This window comes from Halictus rubicundus, unplaced genomic scaffold (genome assembly GCF_050948215.1).
Source record: "Halictus rubicundus isolate RS-2024b unplaced genomic scaffold, iyHalRubi1_principal scaffold0102, whole genome shotgun sequence".
In the NCBI taxonomy this organism is placed as follows: domain Eukaryota; kingdom Metazoa; phylum Arthropoda; class Insecta; order Hymenoptera; family Halictidae; genus Halictus; species Halictus rubicundus.
Genome location: NW_027488643.1, coordinates 503,459 through 526,817, shown reverse-complemented (window position 1 = coordinate 526,817; position 23,359 = coordinate 503,459). Strand labels below are relative to the sequence as shown.

The 23,359-nt window shown below is 48.9% G+C and overlaps 1 protein-coding gene across 1 annotated transcript in view; it reads left to right on the top strand.

The window, feature by feature from the left end:
- Positions 1–22,772, top strand: part of LOC143363720 (uncharacterized) — a 238,885-nt gene extending 216,113 nt beyond the window's left edge. The window contains exon 5 of the mRNA XM_076804265.1: positions 22,695–22,772. Coding sequence (XP_076660380.1) covers positions 22,695–22,772 — 78 coding nt within the window. The remainder of the gene's footprint in view (positions 1–22,694) is intronic.
- Positions 22,773–23,359: the final 587 nt, after the last annotated feature.

Genomic DNA, 23,359 nt, shown 5'->3' with positions numbered 1-23,359 from the left:
TATCCGATCCTCTATCCTATCCACTATCCTATCCTATCCTCAATCCTATAATATCATCTTTCCTATTCTATTCTCTATCCTATCCTATCCTCCACCCTATCCTATCTTCAATCCTATCCTATACTCCATCCTATAATATCCTCTATCGTATCCTATCCTCCATCCTATCCAATCCTATATCCTATCCTCTATCCTATCCTCTATCCTATCCTATTCGCTAACCCTATCCTATACTCTATCCTATAATATCCCTTATAATATCCTATCCTCTATCCTATTCAAACCTCTACCCTATCCAATCCTCTATCCTATCCACTATCCTATCCTATCCTCAATCCTATAATATCATCTTTCCTATTCTATTCTCTATCCTATCCTATCCTCCACCCGATCCTATCTTCAATCCTATCCTATACTCCATCCTATAATATCCTCTATCGTATCCTATCCACTATCCTATCCTATCCTAGATCCCATAATATCATCTTCCCTATTCTATTCTCTATCCTATCCTCTCCTATCCCCTATCGTATCCTATCCTCTATCCTATCCTATCCTCTATCCTATCCTATCCTCTATCCTATCCAATCCTCTACCCTATCCAATCCTCTATCCTATCCACTATCCTATCCTATCCTCAATCCTATAATATCATCTTTCCTATTCTATTCTCTATCCTATCCTATCCTCCACCCGATCCTATCTTCAATCCTATCCTATACTCCATCCTATAATATCCTCTATCGTATCCTATCCTCTATCCTATCCAATCCTATATCCTATCCTCTATTCTATCCAATCCTCTATCCTATCCACTATCCTATCCTATCCTCAATCCTATAATATCATCTACCCTATTCTATTCTCTATCCTATCCTCTCCTATCCCCTATCGTATCCTATCCTCTATCCTATCCAATCCTATATCCTATCCTCTATCCTATCCTATCCTCTATCCTATCCTATCCTCTATCCTATCCTATCCTCTATCCTATCGTATCCTCTATCCTATCCAATCCTATATCCTATCCTCTATCCTATCCTATCCTCTATCCTGTCCTCTATCCTATCCTCCATCCTATCCTATCCTCTATCCTATCCTATCCTCTATCGTCTCCTGTCCTCTATCCTATCCAATCCCCTATCCTATCCTCTATCGTCTCCTATCCTCTATCCTATCCAATCCCCTATCCTAACTAATCCCGAATCCTATCCTCTATCCTATCCTATCCTCTTTCCTATCCTATCCTCTATCGTCTCCTGTCCTCTATCCTATCCAATCCCCTATCCTATCCTCTATCGTCTCCTATCCTCTATCCTATCCAATCCCCTATCCTAACTAATCCCCAATCCTATCCTCTATCCTATCCTATCCTCTTTCCTATCCTATCCTCTATCGTATCCTATCCTCTATCCTATCCAATCTTATATCCTATCCTCTATCCTATCCAATCCTATATCCTATCCTCTATCCTATCCTATCCTCTATCCTATCCTATCCTCTATCCTATCCTATCCTCTATCCTATCCTATCCTCTATCCTATCCTATCCTCTATCCTATCCTATCCTCTATCCTATCCAATCCTATATCCTATCCTCTATCCTATCCTATCCTCTATCCTATCCTCTATCCTATCCTCTATCCTATCCTATCCTCTATTGTCTCCTGTCCTCTATCCTATCCAATCCCCTATCCTATCCTCTATCGTCTCCTATCCTCTATCCTATCCAATCCCCTATCCTAACCAATCCCCAATCCTATCCTCTATCGTATCCTATCCTCTATCCTATCCAATCCTATATCCTATCCTCTATCCTATCCTATCCTCTATCCTATTCTCTATCCTATCCTATCCCCTATCGTATCCTATCCTCTATCCTATCCAATCCTATATCCAATCCTCTATTCTATCCAATCCTCTATCCTATCCACTGTCCTATCCTATCCTCAATCCTATAATATCATCTTCCCTATTCCATTCTCTATCCTATCCTCTCCTATCCCCTATCGTATCCTATCCTCTGTCCTATCCAATCCTATATCCTATCCTCTATCCTATCCTATCCTCTATCCTATCCTATCCTCTATCCTATCCTATCCTCTATCCTATCCAATCCTATATCCTATCCTCTATCCTATCCTATCCTCTATCCTGTCCTCTATCCTATCCTCTATCCTATCCTATCCTCTATCCTATCCTATCCTCTATCGTCTCATGTCCTCTATCCTATCCAATCCCCTATCCTATCCTTTATCCTATCCGATCCGATCCTCTATCCTATCCTATCCTCAATCCTATAATATCATCTTCCCTATTCCATTCTCTATCCTATCCTCTCCTATCCCCTATCGTATCCTATCCTCTGTCCTATCCAATCCTATATCCTATCCTCTATCCTATCCTATCCTCTATCCTATCCTCTATCCTATCCTCTATCCTATCCTATCCTCTATCCTATCCTATCCTCTACCCTATCCGATCCTCTATCCTATCCACTATCCTATCCTATCCTCAATCCTATAATATCATCTTTCCTATTCTATTCTCTATCCTATCCTATCCTCCACCCTATCCAATCCTATATCCTATCCTCTATCCTATCCTATCCTCTATCCTATCCTATCATCTATCCTATCCTATCATCTATCCTATCCAATCCTATATCCTATCCTCTATCCTGTCCTCTGTCCTATCATCTATCCTATCCTATCCTCAATCCTATCCTATCCTCTATCGTCTCCTGTCCTCTATCCTATCCAATCCCCTATCCTATCCTTTATCCTATCCGATCCGATCCTCTATCCTATCCTATCCTCTATTCTATCCTATCCTCTATCCTATCCTATCCTCTATCCTATCCTATCCTCTATCCTATCCAATCCTCTACCCTATCCGATCCTCTATCCTATCCACTATCCTATCCTATCCTCAATCCTATAATATCATCTTTCCTATTCTATTCTCTATCCTATCCTATCCTCCACCCTATCCTATCTTCAATCCTATCCTATACTCCATCCTATAATATCCTCTATCGTATCCTATCCTCCATCCTATCCAATCCTATATCCTATCCTCTATCCTATCCTCTATCCTATCCTATTCGCTAACCCTATCCTATACTCTATCCTATAATATCCCTTATAATATCCTATCCTCTATCCTATCCAATCCTCTACCCTATCCAATCCTCTATCCTATCCACTATCCTATCCTATCCTCAATCCTATAATATCATCTTTCCTATTCTATTCTCTATCCTATCCTATCCTCCACCCGATCCTATCTTCAATCCTATCCTATACTCCATCCTATAATATCCTCTATCGTATCCTATCCACTATCCTATCCTATCCTAGATCCTATAATATCATCTTCCCTATTCTATTCTCTATCCTATCCTCTCCTATCCCCTATCGTATCCTATCCTCTATCCTATCCTATCCTCTATCCTATCCTATTTTTTTTTTTTTTTTTTTTTTTTCCGAGGAGGTAATCACTATTACGGATACCCGACCCCTCCCGGGGGGGAGTGGGCCGGGTTATGTGGGACTCCTCGGCTGGTGGGTGCAATGCCGAGTATACCCACTAACTCCTCCCCGTCCGTCCCTAGGCTCCTGGGGGCACCCGTGGTCCGCGCGCGCATGTCTATCCGGTGTGCCCCCGCCTTAGCATTCCTCCCTGGGTGGGGGACGCGGCCTCCACCCTATCCTACTCTATCCGAAGGCGCCACGCAACGGACGACGTGAAGCCTTCCCCCCCATTTAGGCCGCCCGATGGACGTCCGGGCCCCCGCCCAAGACGTCCGACGGCCTCCGGGGACGCCATTGGCAACCGAGTATAAGGAGACCGTCGGTCCCCCGCCTCGAGATCACCAAGGGCGCCCCCGCCCGCGTTAAGGACGCCGCAACGGAGGCACGCCCCCGGGGCGTGCCCTGCGTCTCCTTCTCCCACCCCTTCGGCCGGGATCGTGATTTCGCTCACGACCCCGTTCCGCAGCCTCCTTCTGCAGCATTACCTGCTCACAGAAGGAGGCGAACCCTCTCCACGCCCCCTCGCCGCCCGCTGCCGCCGAGACGACAGCCGGAAGCGAGAGGTCATGGCCCACTGCGCGCCGCAGAGCACGGCGCTCACCCGCCCACGCTGGACACTCCTCCAGAGTGTGCTGCGCCGTGTCCCGCGACTCGCCGCAGTGGTGACACGCCTCCTCGGCCTCCCGCCCGATGCGACACAGGTACACACCGAAGCAGCCGTGCCCGGTCATCACCTGCGTCACTCGGTAGGAGACCCTATGCCCCATCCATCCCCTGTTCCACCGGTCGAACACGGGGAGGATGGCCCGAACGGCCCGCCTCCCTCCTTCCTCCGTCCCGTGAAGGCTTTCGCGCCATTCCCGGGCGGCGGCCCGCCGAGCGCGGCCCCTGTACTCCGCCACATCGAGCGCCACCCGATCCGGAGCCATCCCCCTCCGCTGGAGGTCCCTGGCGTACCCGTGTACGTCCGACAACACGCGGGCCTCCAGCTCGAGGGGGATAAGCCCCGACATCACCATCGCCGTCGCGTAAGAGATGGTGCGATACCCCCGCACGATGCCAATGGCCAGCCTGCGCTCGATTCGGCGCAGCAGTGCTCGCACACCGCTACGCCCCCCGGCCAAGACATCGTACGCCCACACAGGGGCTCCGTACAGGACTAAAACCCGCACCACCACCGCGAACAGGCGACGCACCCGTCCACAGGGTCCCCCGAGATTCGGGAGAAGACGACCGAGCGCAGCGGTCGCCCTCTCCGCCCGGGGCACTAGCGACTCGATGTGGCGGCAGAAACGCCACAGGCCGTCGAGCTCGAGTCCCAGGTACCGCATCTGGAACCCGACCTCGACCGCTCCCCCCCCCCCCCCCCACGGCGATCCAGCACTGGGGAGGCGCCGCCAGCCGGGCCCGGTGGTAAAACCACATGGCCCTGGTCTTAGCGACGGACACCTCTAGGCCCAGAGACCGGATCGCGCGTACCGCGCGCCACGCGCCGCGCTCCGCCAGGCAGACGGCCTCCTTCGTATACCTCCCGGTGGCAAGCACCAACGTGTCATCGGCGTAACACGTTAGGCTGACACCGGGAGGCATCCCCTCCCGCAGGACGCTGTCGTACGCGAGGTTCCACAGCAACGGGCCCAACACCGAGCCCTGTGGAACCCCCCGCACGACGCTCCTGCGAATCATCCCGTACCGGCCAGGATATTCTATGCTCCTGTCGGAGAGATAGTCCCCGATCACCCTCCTAAGGTACGGAGGCACCTGGTGGAAGACCAGGGCCTCCGAAATTCTATCCCAGGGGACGGTGTTGAACGCGTTGGCGATATCCAAGGAGATCGCCAACGCAACACCGCCCCCCTCCGTACAGGCCTCCGAGAGAGCCCTCACCCGCCGAATTGCGTCGACGGTGGAGAGACCCCCCCGGAAGCCGAACTGCGCCTCGCTCAGATCGGGGACTCCTCCCCCCGACAGGTGCCGGACGAGGCGTCCAACGAGAACGCGCTCGAACAACTTCCCCGCCTCGTCCAGCAAGCAAATTGGCCGGTACCCGGAGGGCGAGTCCCGGGACTTGCCCGCCTTTGGAAGGAGGACCAGCCTGCCCGACTTCCATAGTGGGGGGAACACTCCCTCCCTCAGACAACTGTTGAACAGCCGCCTGAGTTCGGGAGCGAGCCCCCCCTCCAATGCCAAGACCAACGCGCGGCCCGACACCCCGTCAGGACCCGGGGCCTTGCGGCCCACCCGACGGGCCCTGGTCACCGCCTCCCCGAGCTCGCCGGCTGACACCACCCACTCCGCGGACCAGGAGAGAGGCTCCTGGCCCGGATGGAGGCGGTGTCGCTGTCCCCCCTCACGCGGGAAGAGAGACGTCACCACCTCCTCGAGTAAGGGAGGGTCCATCGATTCCGTCAGTGGGGGGGCCCACGCGCGCAGCTTGCTCATTACAAGCTTATACGGGCGCCCCCACGGATCCGCGTCCACCGTGCCGACGAGCTCCGACCACGCGTCCGCCTTGGCCTTCGCGATGGCCCTCCGGAGAGTCCCGAGCGCGGCTCGGTACTCCCCGTGGAGCCTCGCCTCCTCGTCGTCGCGCCTCCTGCGCGCTCGGCCATACTGGCGCCGCGCGGCATTGCAGGCACGCCGAAGCTCTGCAATGCCCGCGGACCACCAGTATGCCGCCCTTCTATGGTCGGACCGGCTCCGGGGCACCGCGGTGTCGCACACCGCCGTCATCACCTCCCGGAGCCGCTCCGCCCCGCGCGCCGGTGCCCCCCCAGCCGGCTGGGGCCCCCCCCACGTTACCGCGGCGACAGCGGCCCGGAACAGGTCCTCGTCCGCCCTGCTCCACGCCCATCGCGGCCGTCGGTCCACCTGGCCGTGCCGGGAATCCCGCGCGTAGAGGGCGGCGGGCCACACGTCCATGACTATGGGCGTGTGGTCAGAGGCCAGCTCTAGTTCTTCCGCCACCCTCCATCCCGACACTCGGCGCACGGCCGACGGCGTCCCCCATGTCAGATCGACAATAGAGACACCCTGCGGCCGCACGCACGTCGGCGTGGATCCCCGGTTAATCAACCGGAGATCCAGGCCGGACGCCCAGGTTAACACCTCGCTTCCCCTAGTGGTCGTCCTGGGACTCCCCCACGATACCGCGTGGGCATTGAAGTCTCCCAGGACGAGAACCGGACGGGCGCTGCACCGCGCGATGCAGCTACTCAGCCCGCCCAGGAACCCCCGAAAATGATCGAGGCCACGGCTCGGCGAGATATAAACTCCGACGACCGCGATGTCCCCCCACCGCACCGCCACGAATCCCTCGCCTCTCTCCAGAAGGGAGATCGACGGGGACCCGCGGCGGCCCTCCGCCACTATGGCGACGGAGCCGGCCTCGTCCCCCACCCAGAAGGGGTGATCGGGAACGGAGTACGGCTCCGCCGCCACTGCCAACCCAGTCCCCCGCTCGCGCACGGCCTGGACAAACAAGTCCTGGGCCGCACGCGAGTGGTTGAGGTTCGCCTGCAGAACCGGAATAGGCCTGAAAACAGCCTACCCTGACATTTGCTCTGCAGGCTCCCCCCCCTGGGGGGACTGGGCCCCCGGTGTAGTCGGCTGCTGCTGCGCGGGTGCAGCCGCCGACTTTTCCCCTCTTCCCTTCACCGCCGCGCGACCCCTCCTCGGAGCCGGGGCACACGTTTTGGCCCCGAACCTGTGGTTCGAGGGCCTCCCCAGATCCGCGCAGAGCGGGCATCTGGGGGCAGCCCCACAGGCCGAGGCGCGGTGCTCGGTCGCACCGCACCGATAGCACCTCGCGCTCCTGTCGACCGTGCTTTTACAGGTCGACCGCGTGTGCCCCGTCTCCAAGCAGCGGAAGCACTGAAGGGGTCGCTCCCTCAGTGCCTCCACCCGCGCCGAGGACCAGCCGACCAGCAGCCGGCCCCCCGCCACCACCTTCCTGACGGCCGCGAGGGGGCCCTGGGCCCAACAGGAGCCCAGCACCCGCTCAGAGGCGGACCTCCGGATCTCTCCGACCCGGAACTCGGCCTCCGAGCACCCCCCCGCAGCCGCAAGTGCCGCCGCGACCTCCCTTGCGCTAACCGAGTCGTCCAGGCCAGCGACGCGCAACTCGCCTCGCTTGACGGCCTGGACGACTTTAACCCCAGTCCCTTGTAAGGCCTCAGAGACCCTCGTGGAGAGGGCCCGTGCCTTCTCTTGGCCCTCCGGGCCCTTTACCTCCAGGAGGATCCCCCCCGTCTTGGTCCTCCTGGGGAGCACCCCCGACTCAATCCCCAGCGCCTTGAGGTCTATTGCCTCTCTGGCCCTGGCGATCACTCCCGCGTAGGTGAGCTTACAGCTCTCGGGGATCGTGATCGCCACGGCCCCGGACTTGGGGGCGCGCCCCAGGGCAACAACCCTCCCACTTGACGGCTTCGCCGTGATCGCGCCGGCCCCCTTTCGCGTGCCGACCGCCGAACCCCCGGTCGCCGTCCTCCGTTTCGCCGAAGCAGCGGCCGCCGACTCGGCGGCGAGGGCTATGGCCGCCCTCTCCTCCGCCGCTGCCCGCCTCCTCTCCGCCTTCCTCGCGGACCTCGACTTCGCCACCGACCAGGAGGCTGGGTCGACCGGCGGCGGGATGTCCACGGGTGGCACCACCCCGGCGCTGGACACCACCACCGGCCCAGTCCTCCTGGTTTCGACCACCGCCGGCGGAGAAGCCACCGGCGGGGCATCGCGCGTCCCTCCCCCCCTACCCCTGGAGAGCCGGAACCATCCCGGCCAGGATTGCCCGGAAACGATTCTCCATTCTCGTTTCCAGCTCGGCATTCCTGGCCGCCACCATCGCGTCGACGCGGAGGAGAAGGGCTTGAGGGTCCAGTACCCCCGCCCCCTCCGCCGCCCGCGTCGCCGCTTCCGCCGCCGGTCCCGTCCCCGCGGTCCCGCCTGAGGAGGCGGAGGGTACCGCCCCAGGGGCCGTCTTTCCCGCGACCGCCCGCTTCTCCGCCCCCGCGACGCGAAGCCTCGCCCGGAGGTCCTGTACCTCCTTGGCGAGGGCCTCGGTCTGTTGGCGGAGACGGGCGACCTCCTGGCTATTGCCCCACGCCGTGCCAGTGTATGCCCGCTGCACCAGCGTAGTGCAATAGGCCCTGGCCAGCGCGGAGCAATCCCTGAGCTCCTTGGCAAAACTGCCCTTGAGGCCCCTGGAGACGGTGGAGACGCCCTCCACACGTCTCATCGCGTCCTCCACCTCCTCCGCCAGCTGCGCCGTCGGCAGCTTCCCCGCGGACTCCATTAGCTCCGCGATTTTGTGGAGCTGGCCCCTCTCGGCGCGGTCGCTGAGCACCTGCTCAGCACCCGCCCCCGAGGAGCCCTCCTCAGTGGTCCCCCCGACGACCCTCCCGCTGCGCGTCTGCAGCCCCCCTCCTGCCACGGACGGCTCCAGCCGGGGCCGCTTCCCCGTCGGAGCTCCGTCCGCCCCCCGCATCTCGGCTCCCGCGCGCGACACGCCCGCGTCCGAGTCTCCCGAAATCTGTGATGACGTTTCCGTCACCACAGCTTCGCTGGTAGTATTTACCTCCGAAGGGGCCCAGTGGTCCACCACCTTCGGCTCGCAGTCGTTGGATAACGACGCGCTGTGGCCTGCTCGCCCACCAACAGTCGCGCCGGTACTGGGGTATCCCTCCCCTGCACCGTAAACTAAACTCTTTTCCTTTGTGCCGTCCATGTCAATTTTGTGAAACACCCAGCCTTGCCCTGGTCCGTCACCGAAAATCCCGTCACAACTCGGCAGTTTTTGCCCCTCCGTGCGAACCTTACCGGCAAGGGTGCCCCTACCAGGATCCGAAGATCCCGCCGGCATTGCCTCGCACATCGTCGAGGCTACTTCCTGCCGCGTACCCCCCGCTCCGTTAGCCACCCACAGTCGTGAGTGCCCAGGGACCACCGCGAGGAGGTGGAGCGTGGAGGATTTTAGGAATATGACCGCCACCACTGTGGCATACCTAGCAGTGGATCCGAGTCACCACTGCCAAGCCCATATCCCCTAGGTCCCCATCCTCTATCCTATCCTATCCTCTATCCTATCCTATCCTCTATCCTATCCAATCCTCTACCCTATCCAATCCTCTATCCTATCCACTATCCTATCCTATCCTCAATCCTATAATATCATCTTTCCTATTCTATTCTCTATCCTATCCTATCCTCCACCCGATCCTATCTTCAATCCTATCCTATACTCCATCCTATAATATCCTCTATCGTATCCTATCCTCTATCCTATCCAATCCTATATCCTATCCTCTATTCTATCCAATCCTCTATCCTATCCACTATCCTATCCTATCCTCAATCCTATAATATCATCTTCCCTATTCTATTCTCTATCCTATCCTCTCCTATCCCCTATCGTATCCTATCCTCTATCCTATCCAATCCTATATCCTATCCTCTATCCTATCCTATCCTCTATCCTATCCTATCCTCTATCCTATCCTATCCTCTATCCTATCCTATCCTCTATCCTATCCTATCCTCTATCCTATCCAATCCTATATCCTATCCTCTATCCTATCGTCTATCCTATCCTCTATCCTATCCTCTATCCTATCCTATCCTCTATCCTATCCTATCCTCTATCGTCTCCTGTCCTCTATCCTATCCAATCCCCTATCCCATCCTCTATCGTCTCCTATCCTCTATCCTATCCAATCCCCTATCCTAACCAATCCCCAATCCTATCCTCTATCCTATCCTATCCTCTATCCTATCCTATCCTCTATTGTCTCCTGTCCTCTATCCTATCCAATCCCCTATCCTATCCTCTATCGTCTCCTATCCTCTATCCTATCCAATCCCCTATCCTAACCAATCCCCAATCCTATCCTCTATCGTATCCTATCCTCTATCCTATCCAATCCTATATCCTATCCTCTATCCTATCCTATCCTCTATCCTATTCTCTATCCTATCCTATCCCCTATCGTATCCTATCCTCTATCCTATCCAATCCTATATCCTATCCTCTATTCTATCCAATCCTCTATCCTATCCACTGTCCTATCCTATCCTCAATCCTATAATATCATCTTCCCTATTCCATTCTCTATCCTATCCTCTCCTATCCCCTATCGTATCCTATCCTCTGTCCTATCCAATCCTATATCCTATCCTCTATCCTATCCTATCCTCTATCCTATCCTATCCTCTATCCTATCCTATCCTCTATCCTATCCAATCCTATATCCTATCCTCTATCCTATCCTATCCTCTATCCTGTCCTCTATCCTATCCTCTATCCTATCCTATCCTCTATCCTATCCTATCCTCTATCCTATCCTATCCTATCCTCTATCCTATCCTATCCTCTATCCTATCCAATCCTCTACCCTATCCAATCCTCTATCCTATCCACTATCCTATCCTATCCTCAATCCTATAATATCATCTTTCCTATTCTATTCTCTATCCTATCCTATCCTCCACCCGATCCTATCTTCAATCCTATCCTATACTCCATCCTATAATATCCTCTATCGTATCCTATCCTCTATCCTATCCAATCCTATATCCTATCCTCTATCCTATCCTATCCTCTATCCTATCCTCTATCCTATCCTATCCTCTATCCTATCCTATCCTCTATCGTCTCCTGTCCTCTATCCTATCCAATCCCCTATCCTATCCTCTATCGTCTCCTATCCTCTATCCTATCCAATCCCCTATCCTAACTAATCCCCAATCCTATCCTCTATCCTATCCTATCCTCTTTCCTATCCTATCCTCTATCGTATCCTATCCTCTATCCTATCCAATCCTATATCCTATCCTCTATCCTATCCAATCCTATATCCTATCCTCTTTCCTATCCTATCCTCTATCCTATCCTATCCTCTATCCTATCCTATCCTCTATCCTATCCAATCCTATATCCTATCCTCTATCCTATCCTCTATCCTATCCTCTATCCTATCATCTATCCTATCATATCCTCTATCCTATCCTATCCTCTATCGTCTCCTGTCCTCTATCCTATCCAATCCCCTATCCTATCCTCTATCGTCTCCTATCCTCTATCCTTTCCAATCCCCTATCCTAACCAATCCCCAGTCCTATCCTCTATCCTATCCTATCCTCTATCCTATCCTATCCTCTATCGTATCCTATCCTCTATCCTATCCAATCCTATATCCTATCCTCTATTCTATCCAATCCTCTATCCTATCCACTATCCTATCCTATCCTCAATCCTATAATATCATCTTCCCTATTCTATTCTCTATCCTATCCTCTCCTATCCCCTATCGTATCCTATCCTCTATCCTATCCAATCCTATATCCTATCCTCTATCCTATCCTATCCTCTATCCTATCCTCTATCCTATCCTATCCTCTATCCTATCCTATCCTCTATCGTCTCCTGTCCTCTATCCTATCCAATCCCCTATCCTATCCTATATCCTATCCAATCCCCTATCCTAACTAATCCCCAATCCTATCCTCTATCCTATCCTATCCTCTTTCCTATCCTATCCTCTATCGTATCCTATCCTCTTTCCTATCCTATCCTCTATCGTATCCTATCCTCTATCCTATCCAATCCTATATCCTATCCTCTATCCTATCCTATCCTCTATCCTATTCTCTATCCTATCCTATCCCCTATCGTATCCTATCCTCTATCCTATCCAATCCTATATCCTATCCTCTATTCTATCCAATCCTCTATCCTATCCACTATCCTATCCTATCCTCAATCCTATAATATCATCTTCCCTATTCCATTCTCTATCCTATCCTCTCCTATCCCCTATCGTATCCTATCCTCTGTCCTATCCAATCCTATATCCTATCCTCTATCCTATCCTATTCTCTATCCTATCCTATCCTCTATCCTATCCTATCCTCTATCCTATCGTATCCTCTATCCTATCCAATCCTATATCCTATCCTCTATCCTATCCTATCCTCTATCCTGTCCTCTATCCTATCCTCTATCCTATCCTATCCTCTATCCTATCCTATCCTCTATCGTCTCCTGTCCTCTATCCTATCCAATCCCCTATCCTATCCTCTATCGTCTCCTATCCTCTATCCTATCCAATCCCCTATCCTAACTAATCCCCAATCCTATCCTCTATCCTATCCTATCCTCTTTCCTATCCTATCCTCTATCGTCTCCTGTCCTCTATCCTATCCAATCCCCTATCCTATCCTCTTTCGTCTCCTATCCTCTATCCTATCCAATCCCCTATCCTAACTAATACCCAATCCTATCCTCTATCCTATCCTATCCTCTTTCCTATCCTATCCTCTATCGTATCCTATCCTCTATCCTATCCAATCTTATATCCTATCCTCTATCCTATCCAATCCTATATCCTATCATCTATCCTATCCTATCCTCTATCCTATCCTATCCTCTATCCTATCCTATCCTCTATCCTATCCTATCCTCTATCCTATCCAATCCTATATCCTATCCTCTATCCTATCCTATCCTCTATCCTATCCTCTATCCTATCCTCTATCCTATCCTATCCTCTATTGTCTCCTGTCCTCTATCCTATCCAATCCCCTATCCTATCCTCTATCGTCTCCTATCCTCTATCCTATCCAATCCCCTATCCTAACCAATCCCCAATCCTATCCTCTATCGTATCCTATCCTCTATCCTATCCAATCCTATATCCTATCCTCTATCCTATCCTATCCTCTATCCTATTCTCTATCCTATCCTATCCCCTATCGTATCCTATCCTCTATCCTATCCAATCCTATATCCTATCCTCTATTCTATCCAATCCTCTATCCTATCCACTGTCCTATCCTATCCTCAATCCTATAATATCATCTTCCCTATTCCATTCTCTATCCTATCCTCTCCTATCCCCTATCGTATCCTATCCTCTGTCCTATCCAATCCTATATCCTATCCTCTATCCTATCCTATCCTCTATCCTATCCTATCCTCTATCCTATCCTATCCTCTATCCTATCCAATCCTATATCCTATCCTCTATCCTATCCTATCCTCTATCCTGTCCTCTATCCTATCCTCTATCCTATCCTATCCTCTATCCTATCCTATCCTCTATCGTCTCATGTCCTCTATCCTATCCAATCCCCTATCCTATCCTCTATCGTCTCCTATCCTCTATCCTATCCAATCCCCTATCCTAACTAATCCCCAATCCTATCCTCTATCCTATCCTATCCTCTTTCCTATCCTATCCTCTATCGTATCCTATCCTCTATCCTATCCAATCCTATATCCTATCCTCTATCCTATCCAATCCTATATCCTATCCTCTTTCCTATCCTATCCTCTATCCTATCCTATCCTCTATCCTATCCTATCCTCTATCCTATCCAATCCTATATCCTATCCTCTATCCTATCCTCTATCCTATCCTCTATCCTATCATCTATCCTATCATATCCTCTATCCTATCCTATCCTCTATCTTCTCCTGTCCTCTATCCTATCCAATCCCCTATCCTATCCTCTATCGTCTCCTATCCTCTATCCTTTCCAATCCCCTATCCTAACCAATCCCCAGTCCTATCCTCTATCCTATCCTATCCTCTATCCTATCCTATCCTCTATCGTATCCTATCGTCTATCCTATCCAATCCTATATCCTATCCTCTATTCTATCCAATCCTCTATCCTATCCACTATCCTATCCTATCCTCAATCCTATAATATCATCTTCCCTATTCTATTCTCTATCCTATCCTCTCCTATCCCCTATCGTATCCTATCCTCTATCCTATCCAATCCTATATCCTATCCTCTATCCTATCCTATCCTCTATCCTATCCTCTATCCTATCCTATCCTCTATCCTATCCTATCCTCTATCGTCTCCTGTCCTCTATCCTATCCAATCCCCTATCCTATCCTATATCCTATCCAATCCCCTATCCTAACTAATCCCCAATCCTATCCTCTATCCTATCCTATCCTCTTTCCTATCCTATCCTCTATCGTATCCTATCCTCTTTCCTATCCTATCCTCTATCGTATCCTATCCTCTATCCTATCCAATCCTATATCCTATCCTCTATCCTATCCTATCCTCTATCCTATTCTCTATCCTATCCTATCCCCTATCGTATCCTATCCTCTATCCTATCCAATCCTATATCCTATCCTCTATTCTATCCAATCCTCTATCCTATCCACTATCCTATCCTATCCTCAATCCTATAATATCATCTTCCCTATTCCATTCTCTATCCTATCCTCTCCTATCCCCTATCGTATCCTATCCTCTGTCCTATCCAATCCTATATCCTATCCTCTATCCTATCCTATTCTCTATCCTATCCTATCCTCTATCCTATCCTATCCTCTATCCTATCGTATCCTCTATCCTATCCAATCCTATATCCTATCCTCTATCCTATCCTATCCTCTATCCTGTCCTCTATCCTATCCTCTATCCTATCCTATCCTCTATCCTATCCTATCCTCTATCGTCTCCTGTCCTCTATCCTATCCAATCCCCTATCCTATCCTCTATCGTCTCCTATCCTCTATCCTATCCAATCCCCTATCCTAACTAATCCCCAATCCTATCCTCTATCCTATCCTATCCTCTTTCCTATCCTATCCTCTATCGTCTCCTGTCCTCTATCCTATCCAATCCCCTATCCTATCCTCTATCGTCTCCTATCCTCTATCCTATCCAATCCCCTATCCTAACTAATCCCCAATCCTATCCTCTATCCTATCCTATCCTCTTTCCTATCCTATCCTCTATCGTATCCTATCCTCTATCCTATCCAATCTTATATCCTATCCTCTATCCTATCCAATCCTATATCCTATCCTCTATCCTATCCTATCCTCTATCCTATCCTATCCTCTATCCTATCCTATCCTCTATCCTATCCTATCCTCTATCCTATCCAATCCTATATCCTATCCTCTATCCTATCCTATCCTCTATCCTATCCTCTATCCTATCCTCTATCCTATCCTATCCTCTATTGTCTCCTGTCCTCTATCCTATCCAATCCCCTATCCTATCCTCTATCGTCTCCTATCCTCTATCCTATCCAATCCCCTATCCTAACCAATCCCCAATCCTATCCTCTATCGTATCCTATCCTCTATCCTATCCAATCCTATATCCTATCCTCTATCCTATCCTATCCTCTATCCTATTCTCTATCCTATCCTATCCCCTATCGTATCCTATCCTCTATCCTATCCAATCCTATATCCTATCCTCTATTCTATCCAATCCTCTATCCTATCCACTGTCCTATCCTATCCTCAATCCTATAATATCATCTTCCCTATTCCATTCTCTATCCTATCCTCTCCTATCCCCTATCGTATCCTATCCTCTGTCCTATCCAATCCTATATCCTATCCTCTATCCTATCCTATCCTCTATCCTATCCTATCCTCTATCCTATCCTATCCTCTATCCTATCCAATCCTATATCCTATCCTCTATCCTATCCTCTATCCTATCCTATCCTCTATCCTATCCTATCCTCTATCGTCTCATGTCCTCTATCCTATCCAATCCCCTATCCTATCCTTTATCCTATCCGATCCGATCCTCTATCCTATCCTATCCTCAATCCTATAATATCATCTTCCCTATTCCATTCTCTATCCTATCCTCTCCTATCCCCTATCGTATCCTATCCTCTGTCCTATCCAATCCTATATCCTATCCTCTATCCTATCCTATCCTCTATCCTATCCTATCCTCTATCCTGTCCTCTATCCTATCCTCTATCCTATCCTATCCTCTATCGTCTCATGTCCTCTATCCTATCCAATCCCCTATCCTATCCTTTATCCTATCCGATCCGATCCTCTATCCTATCCTATCCTCTATCCTATCCTATCCTCTATCCTATCCTATCCTCTATCCTATCCTATCCTATCCTCTATCCTATCCTATCCTCTATCCTATCCAATCCTCTACCCTATCCAATCCTCTATCCTATCCACTATCCTATCCTATCCTCAATCCTATAATATCATCTTTCCTATTCTATTCTCTATCCTATCCTATCCTCCACCCGATCCTATCTTCAATCCTATCCTATACTCCATCCTATAATATCCTCTATCGTATCCTATCCTCTATCCTATCCAATCCTATATCCTATCCTCTATCCTATCCTATCCTCTATCCTATCCTCTATCCTATCCTATCCTCTATCCTATCCTATCCTCTATCGTCTCCTGTCCTCTATCCTATCCAATCCCCTATCCTATCCTCTATCGTCTCCTATCCTCTATCCTATCCAATCCCCTATCCTAACTAATCCCCAATCCTATCCTCTATCCTATCCTATCCTCTTTCCTATCCTATCCTCTATCGTATCCTATCCTCTATCCTATCCAATCCTATATCCTATCCTCTATCCTATCCAATCCTATATCCTATCCTCTTTCCTATCCTATCCTCTATCCTATCCTATCCTCTATCCTATCCTATCCTCTATCCTATCCAATCCTATATCCTATCCTCTATCCTATCCTCTATCCTATCCTCTATCCTATCATCTATCCTATCATATCCTCTATCCTATCCTATCCTCTATCGTCTCCTGTCCTCTATCCTATCCAATCCCCTATCCTATCCTCTATCGTCTCCTATCCTCTATCCTTTCCAATCCCCTATCCTAACCAATCCCCAGTCCTATCCTCTATCCTATCCTATCCTCTATCCTATCCTATCCTCTATCGTATCCTATCCTCTATCCTATCCAATCCTATATCCTATCCTCTATTCTATCCAATCCTCTATCCTATCCACTATCCTATCCTATCCTCAATCCTATAATATCATCTTCCCTATTCTATTCTCTATCCTATCCTCTCCTATCCCCTATCGTATCCTATCCTCTATCCTATCCAATCCTATATCCTATCCTCTATCCTATCCTATCCTCTATCCTATCCTCTATCCTATCCTATCCTCTATCCTATCCTATCCTCTATCGTCTCCTGTCCTCTATCCTATCCAATCCCCTATCCTATCCTATATCCTATCCAATCCCCTATCCTAACTAATCCCCAATCCTATCCTCTATCCTATCCTATCCTCTTTCCTATCCTATCCTCTATCGTATCCTATCCTCTTTCCTATCCTATCCTCTATCGTATCCTATCCTCTATCCTATCCAATCCTATATCCTATCCTCTATCCTATCCTATCCTCTATCCTATTCTCTATCCTATCCTATCCCCTATCGTATCCTATCCTCTATACTATCCAATCCTATATCCTATCCTCTATTCTATCCAATCCTCTATCCTATCCACTATCCTATCCTATCCTCAATCCTATAATATCATCTTCCCTATTCCATTCTCTATCCTATCCTCTCCTATCCCCTATCGTATCCTATCCTCTGTCCTATCCAATCCTATATCCTATCCTCTATCCTATCCTATTCTCTATCCTATCCTATCCTCTATCCTATCCTATCCTCTGTCCTATCGTATCCTCTATCCTATCCAATCCTATATCCTATCCTCTATCCTATCCTATCCTCTATCCTGTCCTCTATCCTATCCTCTATCCTATCCTATCCTCTATCCTATCCTATCCTCTATCGTCTCCTGTCCTCTATCCTATCCTATCCCCTATCCTATCCTCTATCGTCTCCTATCCTCTATCCTATCCAATCCCCTATCCTAACTAATCCCCAATCCTATCCTCTATCCTATCCTATCCTCTTTCATATCCTATCCTCTATCGTATCCTATCCTCTATCCTATCCAATCCTATATCCTATCCTCTATCCTATCCTATCCTCTATCCTATCCTATCCTCTATCCTATTCTCTATGCTATCCTATCCCCTATCGTATCCTATCCTCTATCCTATCCAATCCTATATCCTATCCTCTATTCTATCCAATCCTCTATCCTATCCACTATCCTATCCTATCCTCAATCCTATAATATCATCTTCCCTATTCCATTATCTATCCTATCCTCTCCTATCCCCTATCGTATCCTATCCTCTGTCCTATCCAATCCTATATCCTATCCTCTATCCTATCCTATCCTCTATCCTATCCTATCCTCTATCCTATCCTATCCTCTATCCTATCCTATCCTCTATCCTATCCTATCCTCTATCCTATCCTATCCTCTATCCTATCCAATCCTATATCCTATCCTCTATCCTATCCTATCCTCTATCCTGTCCTCTGTCCTATCCTCTATCCTATCCTATCCTCAATCCTATCCTATCCTCTATCGTCTCCTGTCCTCTATCCTATCCGATCCCCTTTCCTATCCTATCCTCTATAATATCGTATCCTCTATCATATCCTATCCTCTATCCTATCCAATCCTATATACTATCCTCTATCCTATCCTATCCTCTATCGTCTCCTGTCCTCTATCCTATCCAACCCCCTATCCTATCCTCTATCCTATCCGATCCGATCCTCTATCCTATCCTATCCTCTATCCTATCCTATCCTCTATCCTATCCTATCCTCTATCCTATCCTATCCTCTATCCTATCTTATCCTCTATCCTATTCTATCCTCTATCGTCTCCTGTCCTCTATCCTACCCAATCCCCTATCCTATCCTCTATCCTATCCAATCCGATCCTCTATCCTATCCTATGCGATCCTCTATCCTATCCTATCCGATCCTCTATCCTATCCTATCCTCTATAATGTCGTATCCTCTATCCTATCCTATCCTCTATCGTCTCCTATCCTCTATCCTATCCAATCGCCTATCCTAACCAATCCCCTATCCTATCGTATCCGATCCTCTATCCTATCCTATCCTCTATAATATCGTATCCTCTATCATATCCTATACTCTTTCCTATAATATCCTCTATCCTATCCTCTATCCTCTTCTCTATCCTATCCTATATCCTATCCTCTATACTATTCTCTATCCTATCCTATGCTCTATCCTATCCTATCCTCTATCCTATCCTCTATCCTATCCTCCATCCTATCCTCTATTCTATCCTCTATTCTAACCTATCCTCTATCCTATCCTATCCTGAATCCCATCCTATCCCCTATCCTATCCAATCCTCTATCCTATCCTCTATCCTATCCTATCCTCTATCCTATCCTACCCTCTATCCTATCCTATCCTCTATCCTATCCTATCCTCTATCCTATCCAATGCTCTATCCTATCCGATCCTCTATCCTATCCTATCCTCTATCCTATCCTACCCTCTATCCTATCCTATCCTCTATCCTATCCTATCCTCTATCCTATCCAATGCTCTATCCTATCCGATCCTCTATCCTATCCTATCCACTATAATGTCGTATCCTCTATCCTATCCTATCCTCTATCGTCTCCTATCCTCTATCCTATCCAATCGCCTATCCTAACCAATCCCCTATCCTATCGTATCCGATCCTCTATCCTATCCTATCCTCTATAATCCTTTATATCCTCTTTCCTATAATATCCTCTATCCTATCCTCTATCCTCTTCTCTATCCTATCCTATATCCTATCCTCTATACTATCCTCTATGATATCCTATGCTCTATCCTATCCTATCCTCTATCCTATCCTATCCTCTATCCTATTCTATCCTCTATAATATCCTATCCGCTATCCTATCCTATCCTCTATCCTATAATTTCCCCTATCCTATCCAATCCTCTATCCTATCCTGAATCCTATCCTGTCCTCTATCCTATCCTATCCTGTATCCTATCCTATCCTCAATCCTATCCTATCCTCTATCCTATCTAATCCCCTATCCTATACTGTATCGTCTCCTATCCTCTATCCTATCCAATCCCCTACCCTATCCTCTATCCTATCCTATCCGATCCTCTATTCCATCCTATCCTCTATCCTATCCAATCCTATATCCTATCCTCTATCCTATCCTATCCTCTATCCTATCCTACCCTCTATCCTATCCTATCCTCTATCCTATCCTATCCTCTATCCTATCCAATCCTCTATCCTATCCGATCCTCTATCCTATCCTATCCTCTATAATATCGTATCCTCTAGCATATCCTATCCTCTTTCCTGTAATATCCCCTATCGTATCCAATCCTCTATCCTATCCTAGGCGTATTTTCTAAAGCGTATGCTTTGCATCCAAAAATCCTAAAATGTGATACGTCAGGCTTCTTTCCAAACCAACATTCGTACGGTGTGACATCCTTCAAAGCCTTAGTAGGAAATCAGTTCCTTATGTCCATCGAGGTATTTATCGCTTCTGCCCAGAACTTCTTTGGTAGATCAGCGTGTATTAATATACATCTTGCCATTTCGACGAGCGTTCTATTCAACCTCTCAGCGACACCACTTTGTTGTGGCGTGTATGCAACAGTTCTTTCATCCTTAATTCCCCACTCACTTAGTTGTTTGCTGAACTCCTTACCGCAATATTCGAGTCTATTATCCGTTCTTAAGGTCTTGATCTTTTTACCAATTTCATTTTCAGCTAGAGCCTTGAATTCTTTAAAAGCTTCTTTCACTTGATCCTTTGACTTTAAGAAGCATATCTTCGTCCACCTTGTTTTGTCGTCTATAAAGCTAGTAAAATATTTTGCCCCACCAATAGATGTGGTACGCATCAGCCCACAAACGTCTGAATGTATCAATTCAAGTGGTTGTTTGCTCTTATGGGTCGATGGAGTGAATGGAATTTTAGTTTGCTTACCCTTTATGCAGGTTTCACAGGTGAGCATATTATTGTTCAGGTTCATCGTCAAACCCTTCACCATTTGTTTGGATATTAAACTCTTCAAGTCTGCTGCATTGAGATGTCCATATCTCAAATGCCATAGTTCATTAGAGGTTTCTGCCATGTTCGCTGTCTCTTCTATTTCACGCGTAGTTGCCTTGAATGAGATTGGTGAAGGTTTCAGAAAATATAAGTTTCCTACCTTTGGGGCTACTGCAACTATTTGCCCTTCAGCATTCCTTATTGTTGCTTTGTCGTCCACAAATATAACCTTCTAAAATTTTTATTTTCAACGCGTATGGATCAGGCAATGTATCTCTGGATTCTAATGCACACCTGAAACCTTCATAACTTCTTGGGATACTGTACAGAATTACGATGGTTAACAGGTCATTTGCAATTGGTATGTCCATTTGCTGCAATTTATCTACAATATCAAATAATTTGCTTAAGTGATCTGCCATACTACCGTCCTCCGTGAGCCTTGTGAAAAGCAGCTTTGTAGGTTTAAGGGTCCCGCGGATAAATGCGGAACCAAGATGCAGCCTACTCTGCACAGAACCGCTGGGAAACTTTTTATCGATAGTGATAAACTCGTGTATGTAACAGAACAACTTTATTCGACTTCACTTCGAGAGCGTAGGATCGAGACATCTGTCTCGATCGAGAGTCCGGTAGCGAGAGAGTACATTAGGCGGTTCTCTCGCCTGCATTGCCCGAGGTTGAGAGTGCCAATCTCGTCGGAGCATATTCTCTAGGCGCGTGCCTAGGGGAATGGCGCGGCAGCGCCAATATCCCTACACACTCCCCCCCCCCGAGTGTATACGACATTTAAATTAGCCGCTGTTTTAACAAGGAGAAGTGTAATACATACTGCATGCACTTACAATTTTCTTTTTGTAATTTTTCTCGCTTCGGCAGCGAACGTAACGCGCTTTTTATTTGCATACGTGCGGATCGTGCTGCTTCCCGAAACGGCTGCAGGGTCGCCGGCAGCTTCTAAGTTCGATTCGCGAACTGCGTACGCGGGTTTTACATTTTCAACAGATACCGAACGCGGTTTACAATTGACCTCGATTTCGATGACTCTGTCGTTGACGCGTTTTAAGACTTTATGCGGTCCCGTGTATGGACGTTCAAGCGATTTCTTGAGAGTGCCTGCGCGAAGGAACACGTGCGAACATGTTGACAAATCTTTAAATATGAACGCGCGTTTCTTATGTCGCTGTCCCACGGGGACAGGTTTCACTTGGCGCATGTGATCGCGAAACCCTTCGACGAATATTTGCGGGTCGGACGGACCGTCGTCGGGAAGAACAAACTCTCCCGGAATACGCAACGTCGTGCCGTACAGGTATTCGGCAGGTGAGGACCCGGTGTCCATCACGTTGTTTCGCAACCCTAACATCACGGTGGACAGGACTCGTGACCATTTCGTGTTCGCGTGACACATTATCGCGGTTTTCAGGCAGCGATGCCATCGTTCGATCATGCCGTTAGAGGCGAGATGGAACGCGGTAGTACGTATCCGGTGACAACCGGATAGTTGCAATAACGCTGTGAACAATTTGGATTCGAACTGACTACCTTGGTCAGTTGTTAGCGTTTCTGGCGTGCCGTATCGCGAGATCCAGTGATCTACAAAAGCTCTACACACGGTGGTTGCTTCGATATCCGGCAGCGGAATGGCTTCGGGCCATCGCGAGAAACGATCGATTACTGTAAGGCAATAGCGATTGCCGTCGGAAACCGGCAGCGGACCGACAATGTCCATATGGACGTGTTTAAAGCGGCTATAGGGAGCTACGAATTCCGCAGGAGCCACGTGGTTATGCCGCGTTACTTTAGACTGTTGACAGTCCAAGCAGTCTTTGGACCACTTAATAATGTCGCGATGCATGTCCGGCCAGACGTAACGTTTCCGAATTACCCGATCTGTAATCTTAGCACAGGGGTGCGCAGGGTTGTGGAAAGTGTCGAAAATCTTTTTTCTAGCCGGCTGTGGAATGTACGGACGCAAGGTTTCGCCCGTGAGGTCGCACGCGATCGCAGTGTGTGAAGGTCCCCACCTTATCTGTCGCAGGGACAACGAGTGGTCAGCGGAGCGCAGTAGTTCCTTAAGCTCGTCGTCGC